The sequence below is a fragment of the Camelus bactrianus genome, chromosome 34, assembly GCF_048773025.1.
Source record: "Camelus bactrianus isolate YW-2024 breed Bactrian camel chromosome 34, ASM4877302v1, whole genome shotgun sequence".
In the NCBI taxonomy this organism is placed as follows: Eukaryota; Metazoa; Chordata; class Mammalia; order Artiodactyla; family Camelidae; genus Camelus; species Camelus bactrianus.
Window position 1 is genome coordinate 17,200,447 of NC_133572.1, and position 20,873 is coordinate 17,221,319.

Genomic DNA, 20,873 nt, shown 5'->3' on the forward strand with positions numbered 1-20,873 from the left:
GCATGTCAGCTAGCGGCCTCAAATGAATCGCTCGGCTCTCCCCCACGGTAACTCGAGGAAGGAAATCTCGCGAGATTGAAGCGCTCTGAGAGCGCCGGTCGGAGGCGGTCAGCGGAGGTTTTCCTCCGGCCAGTGATGGGGCTGATCCGCTGTGACCCCGTCGGTCGCCGCCGCACTGCTCTGCTGGGTTCTGCGTCTGCTCGCTGAAGAAGCTGAGCGGGCGAGAGGCGTCTCTTCCCTTGGGTGCATAGGTCCCGTTGGCAGAGGCTTTGAGTCCTAATCGCCACGGCTGACAGCTGCGAGGGATTGAGACCAGAGTAAGTGGAATCAGTCCAGGGACGAGAGCGAAAATAGGGAGTCTGAAGCTTCCCTCCCCTGGCGGTGCTTTTGCTCCACCTTTTGAACTGCCGGCGGGCCGATCCTGGGCGCGGTACTTCCTCTCGCTGTTCTCCGCTCTGAGCACCTTTCCCCGGAACCGAGGTGCGGAAAGTTCGGTGAAAACCTTGACCCTTACCCTGTGGTCCCACCTTCTCTCTCTTTTCTTCTTGCCGAACCCACTTGGGAGGTCACCGTTTGCAGGGTGGGGTGGGGGATGGTCGGCAGGGATGGCAGAGGGGTCCTTGTCAGTTTTCAGTTTACCTCTGTGCAGCACATGACGTGGGTAACCATTCCCTCTTTCTTGAAACTGCCCTCCAAGAAATATCCATCTTTTCCTGATCCTTGTCATGGATAACCAGACTGTCTTGAAATTGCCTTTCAAAGAATCCCACTCTCTTCCTGGTTTTCTTCCTGCCTTTCTTCTGTATCCCACCTCAGATAATGGTATCCATCCTGCTGCCCAAACTAGAAGCCTAAGGCTCACCCGTAACTGTGTATTTACACTTGCACTGCCCTATGCTCTTTCTTCTTTCACCAGAATTATTACGGTTGCACCCCCCCCCAAGTTGATTTCCCCCCATCATCCTTCCCTAGAGTTACCATCCTGAAATACAAATCTATTTATATTAGTCCTTTCTTTAAACTTTTTCGATAACCGTATTGCTAACAGAATTAAGTCCTAATTGTTAAACATATCACTTAGGACCTTTTACTATCTGTCGCAATCCATTTTACGTTTTCCGTCTTATTTTGCCTCTCCTCCAAATACCTCAATATCCAGTCATGCCTGGCTCCTGGCTGTTTCGCCAAACATGCCAAGCACTTTTTCACAGCCCTGTGCCTTTGTATGTGCTGTACCATCTGGCTTGAATGCTTACTCTTCTTTTTTTTTTTTCAATCACCTATCAAGATCCGATTCATAGACCATTGTCATCTCAGACTCCCCCAGATGACATTGATAGTACCACTGTGCTCCCAGAGCACTTGAAACAGTACTTCTGCAGGTATTTTTTCTAAGTTGTGTAACATTATTTGTTTAAGTACCTGTGTCTAATGCCAGTTTGAGCTCGAGTCTGCAATCATGTCTTTATTCATCTTTGTAACAAAAGTTAGTCCAATGCTTGGCACATAGCAGGCATATTTATATGTACAGATGTATACACATTTATAATGTAAATAGCTCTCAAGATTCACCATAGGAGTAGGAGTCCTTAGCATCCTTAAAACCGAAGAATTTTAGAACCAGGAGGAATCTTGTATATTAGCTTAGAGAACCCTAACCTGTTTTGAATATGAAGGACCCTGGACCCCTAATACACAAGTAATTGTACTCTTAGTATCTCTTACTTGAGATTATGCATAATGGCAAAAAAAAACACTACTATGCTTTTAAGTGATTTTGTATTTTATTATAACTAGTCTCTTGTCTGTAAAAAAAAAAAAATAGTGGGATATGTGTGTGAGAGAAATATGTAGACTGTAGACCATGCTTGGTGTTTGCACATCCATGCAACCCTTCCAGTGATTCCTTACCCATAGGTTAGAAATAACTGGCTAAGATTAGGTTAGTTCCTTCTTGAATTGTCTACTTGTTTGAACATATCTGTATGTGTAACTTATATTTAGCCACAAGTCAAAGGTAACATGTAATTAAAAGAAAAATTCTCCTGTGTCCTTTCAAATTCTGTACCTTCTAACTTTAAAAATTCATTTTTTTCATTAAGCTACAAACGTATGTTCATTCCATCATTTTTAAGGACAATGAAAATTTTTTGTGCTTTCAGATACAGTGATATGTCTGTATAAGATGCTTTTTTAGAATATGTAATTTGTAATTTTACTTACATTCTTTCCTGATCTCTTTGCATAAGTTTCTAAGAAAGCCATAACTATGACATTTAATTTTCCTGCTGGCATATGTGTCAGTTAATATCATCCACTTATTAGAGGCACCTGCCTGAACAATCCAAGTTTTTAACTAAACTAGATTGTTGACATTTATAGACACATCTATGGTATGTCAGCGCTCACAGTATTTCTATGTAGTTCCAGCTATAGGATTTGTGGAGAAAGGAGAAGGAAGAGTGACATGAATTTCTTTAACATTTTCTTAACCAAAATCTGAAACTAAACAGTTGGCAGTTGCTGTCTTTGGTGGGTGGTAGTTTCTCTTTTATCAGCAGCAAAATGTTCTGAACCCTTTGCCAGGATTCTGACTGCAAATGTCTTTGGGTGGTAAAGTGGGTGAGAATGTAAGGGGAGAGGGGGTAGGGAGGAAACTGCTTTAAAAAAATTTCACCTGTAATTTGAACCTACCTATAGAAGGTAATGTAAGTAAGTACACTGTGACTAGTTAAAACATGCACTATAAAAATATATAAATGGAAAATATCTTTTTTTTTTAATTGGAGTTTTTAAAAATTTAAAATTTGTTAGAAAATGTGAAAAACAATCTTCCTCCCACTCTAGTTACCAGGCAAAAAGTTGGGGAAAGCACGATGGTTTTCAAAAAGTTGGCAAAGTAAATGCATATTATAAAATATTTTAAACTTTTCTGTGGTTTCACATACAGGAAATGAACGTGCAGATTCTTAGAAATTTTGTCACTGTTTTTCTGAAATGCTAATAAAAGTATGCTTTTAATTATTTGCTATTTATAATTCCTTTCCCTGAGTAGGTATGTTTTTGTAGTTACAAGACAAATTTTAAATAGAGTTCATTTTGATACTAATAATTCATTATGCAATCTAAAGAATTTTTTTGAAGTGGATGTTAAATTATTATTTCAAAAAGCCTAATTGGTCTTGTTAAAAAACAAAATTCAACTGAGTAAACTTTAAAGACCTTATTGACTATATTCATGATTCATGTCAGACTGCATCCCATCTAGCAGATAAAAAGGAGTTCCAACGAGCTGTACAAAATGAAAGACTTATAGGTGAAGGGAGTTTTAAATTTAAAAAAAGACTCCATTTAAAAAAAAGATATTTTCCACTTATCTATTTTTATAGTGCATATCTTAACTAGTCACAGTGTACTTAACTTACAAGGAAGCTATAGTAGCAAAAAGCAGATTGGTTGTGACAAGGCCACTTTCCACTGGGGAATGGTAGGGGTCAGTCAGGCAGATTACCTCAGTAGTGCTGACCAGGCAATTCGTGAGTGACTGATTTAGGTTCCAATTCTGGAAGAGGCTGGTCAAAAAATAAGAATATGCCACTTTTTATTTGTTCATTCATCCCTTAATGGACGTTTGGGTTATTTCTGCTTTGAATGAATATTATGAATAATATTACTATGAAGATTCATATGCAATTTTTTGCAAGGACGTGCTTTCATTTCTTGGCGTATACCTAGAAACAGGATTGCTAGATCATATGTTTGACCTTTTGAGGAACTGCCAGACTGGTTTCCAGAGTGGCTACACCATTTTACATTCCAACCAGCAGCCTGTGAAAGCCCCAAATTCTCTGCATCCTACCTGACACTATCTTTTTTATTATGGCCATCCTAGTACATGTGAAGTAGAATCTTACTGTGGTTTTAGTTGGCATTTCTCTGACAGCTAATCACATTGAGCATATTTCGGGTGCTTACAATTAGCGCACTGGCTTTCTTTTGATTGATGTTTATATAGTATGTCTTTTTCCATCCTTTTAACCTACCTATATCACATTTGAAGTGAGTTTCACATAGTCAACATATAATTGTGTCCTTTTTTAAAATTCTGAGTAAAGAGATTATCCAATGGTATATTCTAATGTGTTTAGAACATTTACATTTAGTGTAATTATTAATATGTTTGTATTTAGGTCCACCATCTTACCATTTGTTTTCTGTTTGTACCCTCAGTATTTTGTTCTTTTATTTCCTCTTCTTCTTTTGGATTATTGAAACTTTTTAATTCATTTTAATTCATCTGTTATGATTTTGACTATTACCTCTGTACAACTTTTTTTAGGGGTTCCTCTAGGATTACAATTATATATGTGATTTTTTTTTTTACAGTTTACAATTGACATTTTAAAATTGACATTTTGAAATTATCATTTCAAGTGAAATGTTGAAACCTTATTACAATATAGGTCCAGTTATCCTCCTCCTTTATGTTGTAGTTATATATTACAGCTACATAAATTGAAAATTCCATCACAAAAGGTACAGTTTTTGTTTTCAAACATCAGACACTTTAAAGCACTCAAAAAGAGAATACTCTATTATTTTTACCTAGATATTTATGGTTTCTGTTGCTCTTCCTTTATTCCTGATGCTCTAAGTTTCCTTGTGATATCATTTTGCTTCTCTCTGAAGAATTTACTTCTGAACAAACCTACCAGAAACAGGTTCTCGTTTTCTTTATCTGAGAATGACTTTTATTTCACCTTCATATATAAAGAGTATTTTCACTGGATATGGGATTCTGGGTTGAGAGTTCTGTTCTGTCAGCACTTTCCACTGGCCTTCGTGATTTCTTTCGTTTTTAAAAATTCCATGCTTATTAGGTATAGTAGATGACTGATAAGCTATACATATTTGAAATGTATAATTTCATGGTTTTTGACATATGGATGCCCTTAAAATCACTGCCACAATCAAGATAATGAACATATTACTCCCAAAAGATTCCTCATGCCTCTTTTTAAATCATCCCTCCCTCCCCCTGACCATCCCCAGGCAACCACTGATCTTTTTTCCTTCACCAGATATTAGTTTGTACTTTCTATAATTTTATATAAATGGAAGCAAACAGTATAGACCCTTTTTTGTTGTTTGACTTTTTTCACTTGCGTTCTTGCGATTCATCATATTATTGGTTGTGTCAGTAGTTTATTTCGTTTTATTTCTGAGTGGTATTCTGGTGTATGGATTTGCCACATTGGGTATTTCCATTCACCTGTTGATGGACATTTAGGTTGTTTCCATTTTCCAGTTTTTCATTATTACAGACAAAACTGTTATGAACATCTGTATGCAAGTCTGCTGGCCTTCATGATTTCTGATGAGAAATCTAAGTCATTCAAATTGTTGGTTCTCTATAAGTAATGTGTTATTTTTCTCTGGCTACTTTTAAGATTTTTTCATTGTCTTTTGTTTTCAGAAATTTGATTATGATGTGTCTGAACTTGGACCTTCTTGGATTTATTCTGTTTAGGGTTTGCTGAGGACTGGGAATGATACAAACAAAGATTTCTAAGAAAGAAGCAAAGAGTTGCATGACTTAAATTCATGAATAACTGTTCCAGTTACATATGCTTACATATTACCTGATTGACAAGTTGGAATGTTCTTGGAAGAAAACACAAAATAGAATAGTATTTTAACCATTGTGAGTATTATGACTTTTCAGTAGGGGACTTAAATCCATCCATCATATAAACATACAATTATTAGTATATTGCTAGTATATATAGGAATGCTGTATATTCCTAAACCATATGGAAGCACAGTCATGAGATTTCTTTTTCAGTAGGTATGGTCGTTGGCGCGAGAATCTTGTACCAGTTGATGGTAATATGAAAAACAGAAAATAACAGTATTTCATAATTATTCAACTAGTAGAAAGTTTAGGGTGGCTTCATTTAGCAGCAGGGATTAGCATATGGGAACATTGGCTATAAAACCCTAGTATAAACTGAAGATTCTATGACTTAGTTGAGGCAGGAAGAGTGAGCCTTAGCTACTGAATTAAAGCGTAGAATTTGACAGGCAGTGGGTCTTTGGTGCCATGTTGTCTCAAGTTGATACCCCCAGAACACAGCATAACTTTCTCATATTTCAAAAAGAAAGATTTATCTTTATCTAGAAAGAGCCCAGATTTGGTTTTCTGTTTCAGTTAATCTATAGATTCTTTTGCCCTTAGGATTCTAAGGACATGGCTTTTGGGGAGGGGGCAACTTACTGAATTATACACAGTACAGGTATTCTCAGGTCGAAATCACATGTCATATTTTCATATGTAGGAACTTTTGTCCATTTTGTTTGGAAGCGCATCCTACCTATTAAGTTAGTAGAGGCTGTATTATTGCAAAGCATAAAGAAATATTCTTCTGATAATTTTCCCAGCAATCTCATTTATAGGTTGAGACCTAGGACTTTAAAGGTTCCTCATACTTGAGTTGTTATATTAAATCAAGAGAAACCTTTATTACTTCTCTCAAATCTTTTACAATTTTCTCTAGACTTTCAATTTTTAAAAAATTTTCTTTTCACCATCTGTTACAACCAGTTATTTTTATTGTAAGACAAAATTTTTTTCTATTTTTAGTTTTTTTTAACTTATTACAAGTCAGTTTGCTCCTTATTCCTCCCTTCTTTCCTGACTTTTTTTTTTTTTTAACATACTAACTTTAAAATTTTACTGTGAAGCATCTTGTGTTCTATGGTAGAAGGATTAATGGGAGATACGGAGCTATAGTGACTACCATATAGTTAGGAAAGCTGTATTACTGCCTACCTACCCGTGACTTTCATTTCCCTTGGAAGTTTAGAGGAAGGACAAGGCATTGTTGGAGGCTAATGTCTCCCTTGGAGCAGCATCCTAGATGGATTTTGGATGGTTGTCCTTTTGTGTTTTAACCAGTATGAGGCATTGGTTCCTTTAATGGCCCTTTTGCTTGTTGTATTTTGAAGTACACTTATCTAAACCTCCTAAATCTTAGAAGACAGATCTTTTGGTTGTTTTGTTTTGTTTTGTTTTGTGTTGTTTTTCTAGAGAGCTAGAAATTTTATTAATTTCTGGCTTAATTCTTAAAGCTCTCTGGAAATGTCTAGTCATATGTTAAATATTTTCTAAATTGGCAGTTTTACATTTTAGTTTATTTTGATTGAATCCTTTTCTTCAGCTTTGAACCTATTTATATTAACAGGACAAGATACCCTTTGCTTCAGCTGTTGAGTACAACCAAGAATACTGTTCGAATGTTTCATCTTTTATTTAGTTTGCAATTTTGAATCTTTGTTAGATATGACCTTAAAGGAAAGCCTACTAAAATGGCCTGATGTGTTGTGTTTGCTTTTTTTCTTTTAAAATGTTACACAGTCGGGTTAAGTCTCTTTCCTACTTTGCTGCATTTTTCCATCTCTGAGAGACTAATAATTGAACTAGCCGGTACAGATCTAAAGCCCAGGACAGTAGTATCTAACAAAGTCCTGCATTCTGTAGCAGATTCTTGTCTTCCTAAACTTGATGAAAATCGTTAATTATAGCCCTTAACTTGGATCTGTACCTGATAACTGCTGTAGACCTGGCTTCTGGCCTAGTAATTTTACAGAGTGATTTTATTTTTTGAGAAAATCCTGAAGAAAGTGTGGCTCATCTAGAAGATAAGGTAAAACTTAATAGAGAAGAATTCAAGAATGGTATGTTTCAGAAGGTTAAGATTTTTGAGAGAGATTATTTTAAAATTAAAATTTTGTTTTTAAGTCTCAGCATACCAGTTGAAGAAGCTAACTACTGGCTATTTCACGTTTTGTCTCCTAATTTTTTGAGCTTCTTTTAAACATATTAATTACTGATTTTAATATTTCAGAGGTTTCCCATAATGGCTATTGTTCTAAGTCAAACCTTTTTTTTTTTTTTTTTTTTTTTGCCATTTACTAAAGAAAGTGAAAGAGTTAGGATTATAATGCAATTTTATGTAAGAAGTCGAATTTCCTCCAGAAGGAGGTTGACACTTTGACATAGCATTGACCCATAGAGACCATGTAGCTAGTCAGTATGCATTAATGTTTATGAATTGTGTCTCAGGTCACCTGACTGAGCAGAGGCTAAGAAGGGTCATATGGTCAGAGACCTGACAATCATTGCAGAATAAGATTAATAAAGTAACCTTTTTAACAAACAATGTACTAGGGATTGCCTTCACAAAGAGCACAATTTCTATATTATAGATTGTTTTCTTTGGATGTGTACTTTTTCCCCCACCATAAATTCAGGGTGTTTTAAATACATTCTGATTATGTCTGTAAATCACTTTTATATGTTCTAATTACTTTGAATATTATAAATTCACTTTCAAGCTTATGCCATCCTAGCGGAAGCAAAACCACAGCTGTTCTTAGATGGCTTTTCTCCCCAGTGAACAACCCAGTAACAAATGTAACCTGAACTTATCTGTGTTAATGTGAAACTGAAATAAGATGACACCCCACCTGTGTTTTTAATCTTGATTTTGATTTTTAATTATAGGTATTCCCTTAGAAATGAGTTGCACAATTGAGAAGGCACTTGCTGACGCTAAAGCTCTTGTGGAAAGATTACGAGATCACGACGATGCAGCAGAATCTCTGATTGAGCAAACCACAGCTCTCAACAAGCGAGTAGAAGCTATGAAGCAGGTTTGATTTTTTTCTTTCTTGTTGATTTCATTATAAAAAGGCAGTCATTGGCATTTATGTGTGGCTGAAACTTTGCTTAATTAGTATTTCATTAATTTTTTTAATGTTCTCTAAAATTTAAAAGTAGCTTGACTTCTATGCCTCAAATTAGGTTGGAATATAATTTTTCAAGTTCAGGAGACATGAATGTGTGTGTGTGTATATATATATATATTCTAAAACTTGTAGACTTGATCACTAATTTTTCTGACAGTGATACACATTTGAGTTTAGAAAATATGTGAATTTTTTAGGTCTAGATATATTTGACAAAGACCAGATTGTATCTTTTACTAATATTGACATATATTTTGCTCTTTCTCTTATTTCTATAATGTAGAAATGTTGTATTTTTCCTTGTAAGAGTATTTAGGTGATGCTATTAATAAAATTGTTTTTAAAAAGATGCAAAGCAATGTCTGGTTTACAACTTTTGCAGTTAACTGCATTCATACTTGCTACCTTATTTTTCATTTAATGCTTCCAGTTAAAGAAAAACTAGAAGTGGCTTCACTTCTTGTTACCCTTAGCATTGTATGTAAGCACTTCCCAGTGGGCCATGGAGTTGAGCTACTATTTTAAGCCCTCTTTTGATAAAAAATGTTCAACTCTTAAGAAAATTTTAAAATCTCTAACATTATGTTGGAAATCACTGGAGGTAAATAGACCTTCACAGCCTACTCTCTTGAAATGCATCCATTTTGTAAAAGGAAGCAACTCGGGGGTGCTTCTTTTAACAAAGCTGCTGAAAATAGCGGAGCAAGTTTACTTATTTTGGTTTGCAACTCTGTGGCCCTAGATGCCTTACATACCTCCCGGTCTAGCTTGACTCAGGTGTTCCAGTGAACATACATCTGGTATTGAGTTGTGAAAAAAGGAGTTTGACAACCAAAGTTAAGAACCATACCATAAAGTTTAGCCTTTTGAAGGGTACAGTTCATTGGATTTTAGTATATTCACATGCTGTGCAACCATAATCACTGTCTAATTTCACAACGGTTCATCACCCCAAAAACCCATATCCAATAGCACCCACTCGCTAGGTCTCCCTTCCCCCAGCCCCTGGCAACCATAAATCTTTCTATCTCTATGGATTTTCCTGTTTTGGACACTTCATATGAATAGAATCATACAATATGTTACTTTTTGTGACTTTTTTTAATGTAATGTTTTCAGGTTTCATCCATGTTGGAGCATGTATCAGTACTTTATTAGTTTTTATTTCTAAGTCATATTCATTGTAAGAGTACAGCACATTGTGTTTATCTACTCATCAGTTGATGGAGTTTGGTTTGCTTCTACTTTCTGGTTATAGATATAATACTATGAATACTAGCTTATAAGTTTCTGTGTGGACATAGGTCTTCAGTTTTGGAGGGTATATGCCTATTCATAGAATGGATGGGTCATATAACTCAATGTTTAACTCTTTGAAGATCTGCCTGGTTGTTCTTCAAGCAGCTGCATCATTTTACATTACCATCAACAATATATGAGAGTTAACAATTTCTCCACATCCTCTCCAATGCTTGTTACTATTTGCTTTTTGATTAAGGTTATCTTAGTGGTTGTAAGGTGGTATCTCATTGTTATATTGAATTGTATTTCCCTAATGACTAATGATGTTAAGCATCTCTCATGTGTTTACTGGCCATTTGTGTAATTTAGCGAAATGTCTCTTTGAATGTCTTGCCCATTTTTTTCAGCTTTATTGAGATATTCTTGACATGCAATATTGTATAAATTTAAGGTGTACAATTTCTATTGATATATGTGTATATTGTGAAATGATTACCTACCACAATAAGGTTAGTTAATACCTCCATCACCTTACATAATTACTGTGTGTGTGTGTGTGTGTGTGTGTGTGTGTGTGTGTTGAGAACGTTGGAGGTGTACTCTTGGCAACTTCCAAGTATATAATACAGTCTTGTTAACTGTAGTCACCATGATGTACATTACATCCTCAGAACTTACTCATCTTGTTTGCCCATTTTTAAATTGGGTTCTTTTTATTGCTGAGTAATAAGAGTTCTTTAGCAAACATATATATATATATATCAGATACATATTTTCAATTATTTTCTCCACATTTTTTTTTAATCTTTTCATTAGTATCAAGAAGAAATTCAGGAACTTAATGAAGTTGCAAGACATCGGCCACGGTCCACATTAGTTATGGGAATACAGCAAGAAAACAGACAGATCAGAGAATTGCAACAAGAAAACAAAGGCAAGATATAACTACGTATAGCAAATCAAAAGAGAACTTTAATCTGCAATTGTACTGTCAACCTGGGACCAATTTTTTTTTTAAATGGGAAAATAGCCAATTATAGTTACTTCTTGGCATTAATCTCATTTCTAGTCCAGTATGCCTAAGTCTTATTTATTGCTCTTTATCCTGTGCTGTATATGAATGTCTTCCTCACTTGAAAGTCACCTTAGATTCTCACCCGCAATATCCAGTTTGTCCCATTGCTGTTACCTATGAAGTAGCTCAGTTTCTTTCTCTAATCCCATCACTTTGACCCCCAGCTGTCCTAACTGGTCTCCCTGATTTCAGTCTCTTTTCCCCTTCCAATCATCTTCAACACAAGCATCAGATTGATATTTTCAAAAATATATCTGCTCATGTTATTCTTTTGCTTGAGAACCTTCACTGCGTACTAGTTCCCCATCCAGAGGCCCTCAGGGTCACCTCCAAGCCTTTGTTTTCGTACTCTCCCCAACCTCTCCTCTCCATGGAACCTTTCCTCTTGCCATCAGACTCATTCCTGAACACACCATCCACGCCATGCCTCCCTGCTTAGAATGCCCTGTCCTTTATTTTTCAACTCAAAGAACACAGGTTCATCTCAATAGTATACTTCTGTGAAGCTTTCACCACTTTTTCCTCTCAGACCTTTTACACGTATTTGAGTAGAGCTTATTGTATTATAATTATTTACGATTTGTTTTCTCCACTAGACTCTTCCCTGGCGTTTTGGTATTCCTAATATAGGGCACCATCTGATACTTAATTATCATTTGGTATATATTTGTTAAAATGGTTCTCAAAAAATGAGTTTAAAATAGTCATTTAAATAACTAATGGGGGAAAGGGTATAGCTCAAGTGATAGAGTGGATGCTCAGCATGCAGGAGGTTGTGGGTTCAATCCCCAGTACCGCCATAGAAAAACCAAATAAACCTAATTACCTCCCCGCCTGCAAAAAAAAGAAAAATTAAATTTTAAAAAATAAATAGATAAAATAAAAAACTAATAGAAGACTCCATTTGGTGTCCTTTATTTCCATGTGGCTAGATTTTTGTGCATCATGTTTTCTTTTTAAAATATCCCCTTTACAAATTGCTTTTTTGATAAACGTAATGTGGAAGAGAATGTTTTGTACATCTTGCACTCAAGTTTGAATACAATATACTGTTATTCTTGACAGAACTGCGTACGTCCCTGGAAGAACATCAGTCTGCCTTGGAACTTATAATGAGCAAGTATCGAGAGCAAATGTTCAGACTGCTAATGGCTAGCAAAAAGGATGATCCGGGTGTAACAATGAAGCTGAAAGAGCAGCACTCTAAGGTAATCCGTTCCGTAAATATAATTTGAGGTGGAACAGAGGGACGGTCGGCTAACTTGTGTTCCGATTTTTCTTTTTAAATCACAGGTGTCTTACATAATATTGAATACTTCTCTTTTTGACATTTTCTGCTTTTCCTTATTTTGTTCATGTTACGTACGTGTCGTTTTCTGCTTGATTTACTCTTCTCACTCCCATTCTTTCCTAGTAGCTTTAATATATATTCAAAAATAAACTTTATTTAGAAAATAAAGGTAAGTCTATTCAAAATTATTTTTCAAGGTTATCTGCTTTTAAGAAATATTTCTTGTAATAAATGTGTGTATTGATATCTGTTGCAAAAACAAAAATTTAAATGCTTAAAACTAAAAAAATTCTGAAAGCAGCTAAAGGTAGATTTGTTTTTCTTAGGACTGTTTTCTGGATGAGGCTAATTATTAATGGAAACACCGTGGGGTGAGGGAGAAGAAAAGAACAAACATATTAAAATATTGCCTTCCCCACCCCCACCTCCCTAGCCAGTCACATATCAGTTAACAACATTTTTAGAGCCAGAGCTGAACTGGTTAGAACTTAACGTTTTTTCCTGCTGTTCATGTTACTCATTGTGATCCCTGTGTCTGTTCCCTTTGTGTATGTCCCTGTGTTTGCTAGCAACTGCTACAAAAACAGGCAGAATAATCCTTTCCCATTTACATTTTATTTTAAACTGATTTTTAACTGCTGGTGTGAAATAAAAATATCAGAACAGACTGTGACTACTAGACCATTATTCATATTGGATAATGATGAGCTAACTATTAGTTATAATATTATTTAAGAAATATTGATTGTTATAAGATGTGTTTTTCTCTTTCATTACTGAAACACATTTTAGATTCCTAAATACCTCATCCATCATGGTGCTTGACAGTATTTTTTAATTATTAATTATATTAAAATTAAATACCTAGTAAATTGCTTTGGTATGTGAATTCTACTTTACATATTAAGGAAGTTAGTAATGAATACCTCCTATGTCAAATAGTAAACAATATGTAAATAAATATGGGTTTAATATTATCTAATTATGCTATTCATCTCTGACCCAAAAGGAAAACCTTGGATAGTTAAGAGTTAATTTTTTGAATATAAAATGTATCTGTTGTTGTGAGATCATTTGAAAAACATTTAAATTTAAATGTATCAAGTTTTTTTAAGGTACAAATATGAATTGACTTAAAGTTATTGGTAAAATAAATATCATCTTGAAAAATTCCGAAAGGCCCTTAGGTTTAACAAGCTAAGAAGTAAACTTTTTAAGATCTAAAGAGAACATTCTGGCAAAAAAGTACTTAGAATACGATACTGAAGCTCGCTAGTCCCTTATGGTAGCAGATATATCAGAAGCAGATGTGCTCTGAAACACATTAGATTTTACCATTCCTCAGAGCTTTTTTATTAATTAGCAGAGTTACACATTTCGTAAGATAGCTGTAAACCATCCTTTTTCACTATGTAGATTAAATTCTTCATCTAAGTGCTGATCCTTGCCTTCCATAAAATGACTGTTTGGTTACTTGTTATTAATTCTAACTAATACATATTAATGTTTGTGGTTTTGATTTTTCCCAAAAAGGAGACATTTTGACTCAAACAAATATTTATTAACACTCGGCACTGGCATAGTTTATTACTAAGATGAATGAATAAGTTTCATTACTCTTCCATAGGAGCTTTCAGTATAATGGGAGATACAGACACAAAAACATAGTTATCGAATATAAGGTAGGATGTGATGAATCCTAAAATAGAGATGAATTATTACTGGGATACTGGAGGGAAGCAAGATTAGTTCTCATGAAGAGAATCTGGGAAGGTGGCAGAGAAAGGTAGAACATCCATCTACATCCAGCCTTGCATTAATTACTGGGGGAGGGAGGTGTCACAAGCAGAAGTGGGTGAGCAGAGAAACGTGCATGATAAAGACACAGAAATATGTGAGCTTCCAGGATATGTGTAGGTGCTAGCGCTCTGAGAGGCCGAAACACAGAAATAATTTTATAATACATTTAGGGATAATAAACAGAGTTACACATAACAGCATCCTGGAGTGAGAGACCCTTCTGAGACTGCTGTAATGTAGAATTTTGCGCTCACCCAGAAGGTTTTGAGCACACGTTTAAAAATCAGTGAAAAGTTCGAGCAGAACTGATTTTCATTCAGATACTCATTCTTACATTATTCTTGTACTGATACCTTTTTGGAAATCTTAAAAAAACAAACATTTCAAACAGTTGGCTAACACGCATGAACTAACACTCATTCAGTTTTTAAATTACGGATAATGTCCGTATTAACATTATAATGACTCTGTACTACAGATTGACATGGTGCATCGTAACCACTCCGAAGGATTCTTCCTTGATGCATCTCGACACATCCTTGAAGCACCTCAACATGGACTGGAGAGGAGGCACTTGGAAGCAAATCAGAATGTACACTAAATAAAACAGTCGACTTTTGGGATGTGGGTGGAAGGGGGGGCCCATTAAAAAAATACTTTTACATTGGATTTTCCTCCCAAATTAAATAAGCAAATAAATGAAATTGCTTTTTTAAAAAATGCTGTGCTTTTGATAGCCTTCCAGAAATACTTAGTGTAGCAACTTGAAGTCTGTCATTGCCTCTCTGTGTATGGTCATCATAGCCCGCCTGCTGGATAATCACAGGCTTTAAAGAAAGGTTCGTTCTCTAGGCCGGCCTTTCATTGTGTTGCTCCGTCTAACTGCTGCTGCAGGATTGTAGTGAGCTTTAAACAGTCGTCCTCCTTCTGGACATCAAAGATATTTTCTTGGCAGTCATTTTACTCTGACTTCATAAAAATTTTGTTCAACCAAACTGTTAAATTGTTTTAATTCAGGTTTCTGATAGTTTATAGTCCTTTACCTTGTGTTCACAATGAAGGATGCCTTTGTTTAAGTGTTACAATTAAGTATAACAGTACGCTCTCCGTTGTGTTTTGACAGTTTTTTTTTTTTAAATTTCATTGTGGCAGGCCTTTATTGAGCAAAGTTGAAATGAACCTAAACGAAAGTTTACCAATGAAGGGCATTTCAAGACAGTTCAGGGGTTATGTTGCTAGCCCTTCTTACCTTTAAGTCAGTTTGGAAAGCACAGGTCTTGCCCTCTTGTGCCCATTGAAAGATGTATGATACTTCCCTAAAGATTTTGTTGTAATAAGTGAACCATCCAGGAACTGAGCCTATAGAAATATGCTGCTTTTTGAAGTATTGGGGGTTTTTTTCTTATGATGATTTTGCAAGAATAAGCTACACAGTTGAGATTTAGTAGTTTCTTGTTTTTTGTTTTAAAGACAGATAATGATCTGCTTCCTGTGTAATTGTTTATCCTAAGTCAGTGCCTAGACACGAAACCATAAACCGAGAAAGCTGTGGCTTTTCAGAGTTTTTACCCACCACCCTGATTTTATTTGCTGCTGCAGTTTTTTGTGCTTAACTTGCTTTTACACATTATGCTTCCTTTACAGTGGGAGGGATTTTAAATCATTTTTTTAACTGTTCCAGAAAATGATAGCTGTTTGTCTCGGCATCATTCTCGCTGCTGTAATCTAATCCAGAGCCGTCCAGTAGGACTTTGTGCGGTGCTGGAAGTGTTCTTTATCTGCGCTGTTCAGTATGGAAGCCACCAGCCACATGTGGCTGTTGAGCACTTGAAGTGTCACTAGTGCAGCTGAGGAACTGAATTGTTAATTTCTTAAAATGTATTTGACCTCTGGTAATTGTAATGTAAATGGTACCATGTTGGACAGCATAGCCCTTTATTTTGCCTTTTTCCTGCATACTAGCATTGTATAGAGCGCATTAAAATAGTATGAAGATCTCTATGTTAATTAAGAAGATGTTAAACGTGTGGTTTGCTAAAGATATTCCTGTTTGTTCTCTATTTCTTCCATAGTTTACTAGTTTTATAGGTTTTGGGGGGCAGGTCTTGTTCAAATCCTTTTTACAAATAGAGTATATACAACTATTTAAGAGATTTAATGCTTATTTTGGAAACTATTAACTTTTATATGTAAGTTTTGGCTTTAGTATAATAAAATAACTCTTGATTGCCAGTGAACAATGGTCTATAGAAGTTGTTCATTTAAAAAATTATTATTCTGTTTCTGTTGATTTTAAACCTTTTGTCTGTCTCTTTCATTGACTGTAAGCTCCTTGAAATCAGGGAACATTTCTTAACAGGCTTCATATTCCTACTGCCCAGCACAGTGCCTGGCACATCATAGGTGTGCAGAAAAGAATAAGAGAACAAGATGAGGAGAACTTTATGCTACTTGCTGTGCCAAGCAAATGTGGATGTCTGTTTTACACTGGAATTATATTTTGAACAGTTTGCAAACAAGACCATTTTATGTTTGAATACTTAAAAGCAGAACTCTGTTCATTTTACTCAATACTTATTATCTATCATGTACCTAACATTAAATGATAGGCAATACGAACACTATACAGTTCCTGCTCTCAGGAGGATTCTAATCTAGAAAAGCTTCAGAGTGAATTGAGATCAGTTTTTAAGAATGGATAATACAGAAAATATTTGTAAATCATGAAGACTTCAGGGAGGAAAAGAGAGTGAATGTTTATCTTTCCAATTACTCTGATCAGTAGAGGGTGTGTGGGTGTAACAAAGAGAAAGTTGCTGATCATTTGTCCTGAGAGGAATGTGAAATACGGGTATCCTTGTTAGTGGGTTTAGTTATATTATGCGGCTCATCCTTAATCCTAGTCCTAACAGAAACCTAATTTCAAAAGCCCATTCACAGTCAGTCAACTTTCCTGTAAATATCTGTTTGATATTTACATTTATGTTAAATGGCAGTGTAAAGATACTATGTTCGTATTAAGTGTCAATGTAGTTTTTATAAAAAGGAGACGATCCTAAAATAAAAATAATGAAGTATTTCACCAATTCACAACGCCATCTCTTTTTTTTTTTTCAGGAATTACAAGCACATGTTGACCAGATAACTGAAATGGCAGCAGTAATGAGGAAAGCCATTGAAATTGATGAGCAGCAGGGTTGCAAGGAACAGGAACGAATATTTCAACTTGAAGTAAGTTTTAAATTGCAGATGTAGGTGAAAACTGTTCATTCAAAGATTTATGCCTGAAAATATGTCCTATTTTTAAATATATACTTTCTGGGATACTGGTAATGTTCTTTTTCTTAATCTGGATACTGGTTATATGAGTGTATAATGCAAGACCATTTATAGAGTAATGCAGGAGTTTAGGATCAATAGTAAACTTACACCAGTAATTGAGAAAATTGATTTTTTTCTGATCCTGTGTTGCTTCTGTTATATTAGGTGAATATAGTTTTTGAGTTTAGCAGTTTTTTAAAAAATGCCTTTATTCTATTGGAGATCACAATGATGCTGTTTTTCTGGGGAATATAAAAGCTTTTATCTCATCTGGCCTTTATTTTGTGGTGGCAGAAGCACAAGTCATTGTTGAATAACTCAAGTCAGTAGAATAGACTTTTATAACTTTAAAAGCTTCATTTTGAAATCATGGTGGAGAAATTGGTTTTAGAAGGCCAGAAATGATTTCTCTAAGCATACACATTCTCTCATTCTTTTATAACCAAGGTAGTCAAACTTTTTCCATAAAAGGCCAGGCAAAAATCTTGTGAGATTTGCACACCAGACATTTGGTCACTTAATTTCCTTCTTGAAAAATATCAGTCTATTGAGCCAGCCCTGCTGCTGTTAAGTTCCAGTGAGGAAAGCAAGCCAGACGGCTTGCCCTGCGCTCCATGCCATCATGGAGAAATTAAAAAAGTGCTAACGTACTGAGAGGTTCTAGTCCCAAGGTGTCATTCACAGACTTTCTGAGTTTATGTAAGTATAAATCTTGGTGTTAGTTTATCTGTCCTGTGATGGTAAAATAAGGCAGTTTCTGAGGTTCTGTCTGCAGTTACGCTGCAGAAGTAGCCAGGCTTTGCAGTGGTGGAAGGCACTGAACACATGATTTCAACCTCTCTAAAAAAAGTGTTCCCTACATTCAGGTTGCCCCCTTGCGCTGTCATTTATCATTTAGTACATTTCTGCCAATTACAGTACTTGCCTTTTATTTTTCATGCCTTCATATGTTTGGCTTTTCTTAAGCTCCGTTTGTACTCTGGTAGCCACCGTGGTGACTGCTTCTTTGTCTTTGCTTTCTTATAGCAAGAAAATAAAGGCTTGAGAGAGATCCTTCAAATAACTCGAGAATCATTCTTGAACCTTAGGAAAGACGATGGCTCGGAAAGTACGTCTTTGTCAGCGTTAGTGACCAATAGTGACCTGAGCCTGAGGAAGAGCTGAAGAGCTTTTCAGTCTGTGAACTTGTTACAAGGCTCCAACCGTCACTGGGACTGGCCTATTAAGTGAATAAATTAAAAGAGAAATCCATCTCAAGCTACCCTTTGTTTTATTTTTTTTTCTATCATGTGTATAGTGCACTGGCAATGACATTTTTGAAAGATAGCAGCAAAAAATGCATAGTTAATGGTCCTAGACTTTTATTCCAAAATATAAATTGAAAAATAGAAAGGAAGCCTCTGTTAATTGGTGAACAAGTTAAAGATTTTCACAATGACCGCTGAACGTTGTCAAGAACTTTCAGCAGTGCTCTTGGCTTTCTGGATGATACTTGGATAAGCATGAATAGTCTCAACACATGTCTGGTAATTCATTAAATTATCCCAATTTAAAAATATAGATTTTTGCCACAGTATGGTGAATGGAAGAGCATCATACTTAATTACATCCTCCCTGTTTGGTGAAGGTTAACACATAGCTTATGTACCATGAGACTTCAGCTTCAGTGATTACCTGTTTACCTTCTCATTAATTTAAATTTTTGTCAAAAAAAATGCAGTTTGAAAGTCTGTTAGGGATGTTTCATATGCATCATAAACAAAAGAGGTAATTTAATCTCAGCTAATTTATCATAATTAATACTGAGCTAACAATTGTCCATGACTTGCATAAGTGTATGAAATATCATTTCAGGAATGAAAGAGAAGGAATACTACTTTCTAAGAAAGAAGATCTTATAAGAGACATATTTAGTAGGTTAAACTACTTATTTGAAGGAATAAGTTTTGGTTCTAAATCAGTAATGAAAACGAGAGGGAAAATCTCATGCAGCTCATTTAGCTAACGGTGGAAATGTTTGATATGGTGGGCTAGGTCTGGTGATTTCAAAGTAAGCTGGGAATTCCTCTGCCTCAGAACCTTTTTTTTTTTTTAAAGTAATCACTCTTAAGAGATACAGATGCAGTAAATTAAAATTAAAAAAAAATTTTTTCTAGATCTATTCTTAAGCTCCACTTGGTCCTCAGAGCCTATGAGATGTTTCTTGTCACCTTTCAGTCAAAGGACTGGGGGGTGGCATAGGGGAAATCTGTGGCTTTATAAATATTTGTTTTACTTTTTACAAAATATATATCCAGTGTATAAATTTTTAAAAGCTGCTAGAAATAGGAATGTGCTTTAACATCAACTGAAATCTAAATTTTTTGTATTTTGTGGTGATTTTAAAAGAAAAGGATGTGTCAAATATGATTAATATACTGTACTCACTTATACTAAATATGTATTAAAATCAGCATGATAGAACATTCTACTTTTGAGTATATAATTCGTTAAGGTAATATTCATGTAGTAACTTTAATGTATAATTTCATATATTGGTGAAATTCAAAACTGCTTTTCACTTCGGAATTTTTTATCTTAAGTTTGGAGTAAGTGGGGTTGATGGGACAGATTGAACAGAAAAGGGCAAATGGCTCAAACATTAAATTGATTTCTTTTCTCATTCAGAGGCCTTAATTGATATTTTATAAACAAGTGACAGTTTTCATTTTTAAACTTTTCTATTGATTTTGGGGAAAGTATCCTTTAATTTGATGGCACATCATTCATAGAGTTTTTATCCCCAGTAAGAATTAGAATAAACTACATAATTGAGATTAAGTCTGAGGCAATTCATTGGGGCAGCTCTATTATAAAAACTGAGAAATAATTATTTTTGTAAAACAAATAAGTTGAGTTAATTTATTCTTGCTCTTCTTCAATATTATTTCAAGAACTTGATGTTTAAAGACATTTACTTTGTTATATAGCAACAGTGTTCTATTCTTTTTTTTTTTTTTCAAGCAGAACCTTAAATTTATGTCTGAGAATATGTATTGCTGGGAACCTATTTTGTCAATAAAGATGAATGATTGAAATTGGTATGATCTCCAAGTTAATTTGAAAACAGTGTTTACATTTATTCTTACATACAGTTTATTTTTAGGGCTTTTTATTTATCTTTTCTTACCACAGATTTAGTACTTAGCAACAGCTCCTGTCTGTATTTCTTAGGAGTTGGCCAGCAACTTTTTGCTGATTCTGCAGAAATTTTGATCATCTGTAGTGGGTTTAATAGTGTCCCCCAGAGGAATGTCCAGGTCCTGTAACCTGCCATACCTGTGGATGTGAGCA

General features: G+C 35.1%; 1 protein-coding gene across 6 annotated transcripts; it reads left to right on the top strand.

Annotated features, from left to right (window-relative positions):
• The first annotated feature begins 29 nt into the window (after positions 1 to 29).
• On the top strand, positions 30 to 20,621 carry FGFR1OP2 (FGFR1 oncogene partner 2). Of its 6 annotated transcripts, none has more exons than XM_045510349.2 (8): positions 30 to 480; positions 5,531 to 5,704; positions 8,567 to 8,715; positions 10,870 to 10,987; positions 12,194 to 12,336; positions 14,698 to 14,811; positions 17,337 to 17,450; positions 18,567 to 20,621. In XM_045510349.2, exons 3-8 carry the CDS (start codon positions 8,581 to 8,583, stop codon positions 18,702 to 18,704), a joined length of 762 nt encoding a protein of 253 aa, XP_045366305.1. In that variant the 5' UTR covers positions 30 to 480; positions 5,531 to 5,704; positions 8,567 to 8,580; the 3' UTR covers positions 18,705 to 20,621. The 6 variants fall into 6 exon arrangements, with proteins under 6 accessions (XP_045366305.1, XP_045366304.1, XP_010944846.1 ...); XM_045510348.2 differs by having other exon boundaries at positions 30 to 317; XM_010946544.3 differs by lacking the exon at positions 5,531 to 5,704 and having other exon boundaries at positions 31 to 480.
• Positions 20,622 to 20,873: the final 252 nt, after the last annotated feature.

Coding starts and splice junctions, on each gene's coding strand:
- FGFR1OP2 (XM_045510349.2), top strand. CDS start 8,581: ATGAGTTGCACAATTGAGAAGGCACTTGCTGACGCTAAAGCTCTTGTG. Junction 10,988..12,193: donor ATTGCAACAAGAAAACAAAG/GCAAGATATAAC, acceptor TATTCTTGACAG/AACTGCGTACGTCCCTGGAA. Junction 17,451..18,566: donor AACGAATATTTCAACTTGAA/GTAAGTTTTAAA, acceptor GCTTTCTTATAG/CAAGAAAATAAAGGCTTGAG.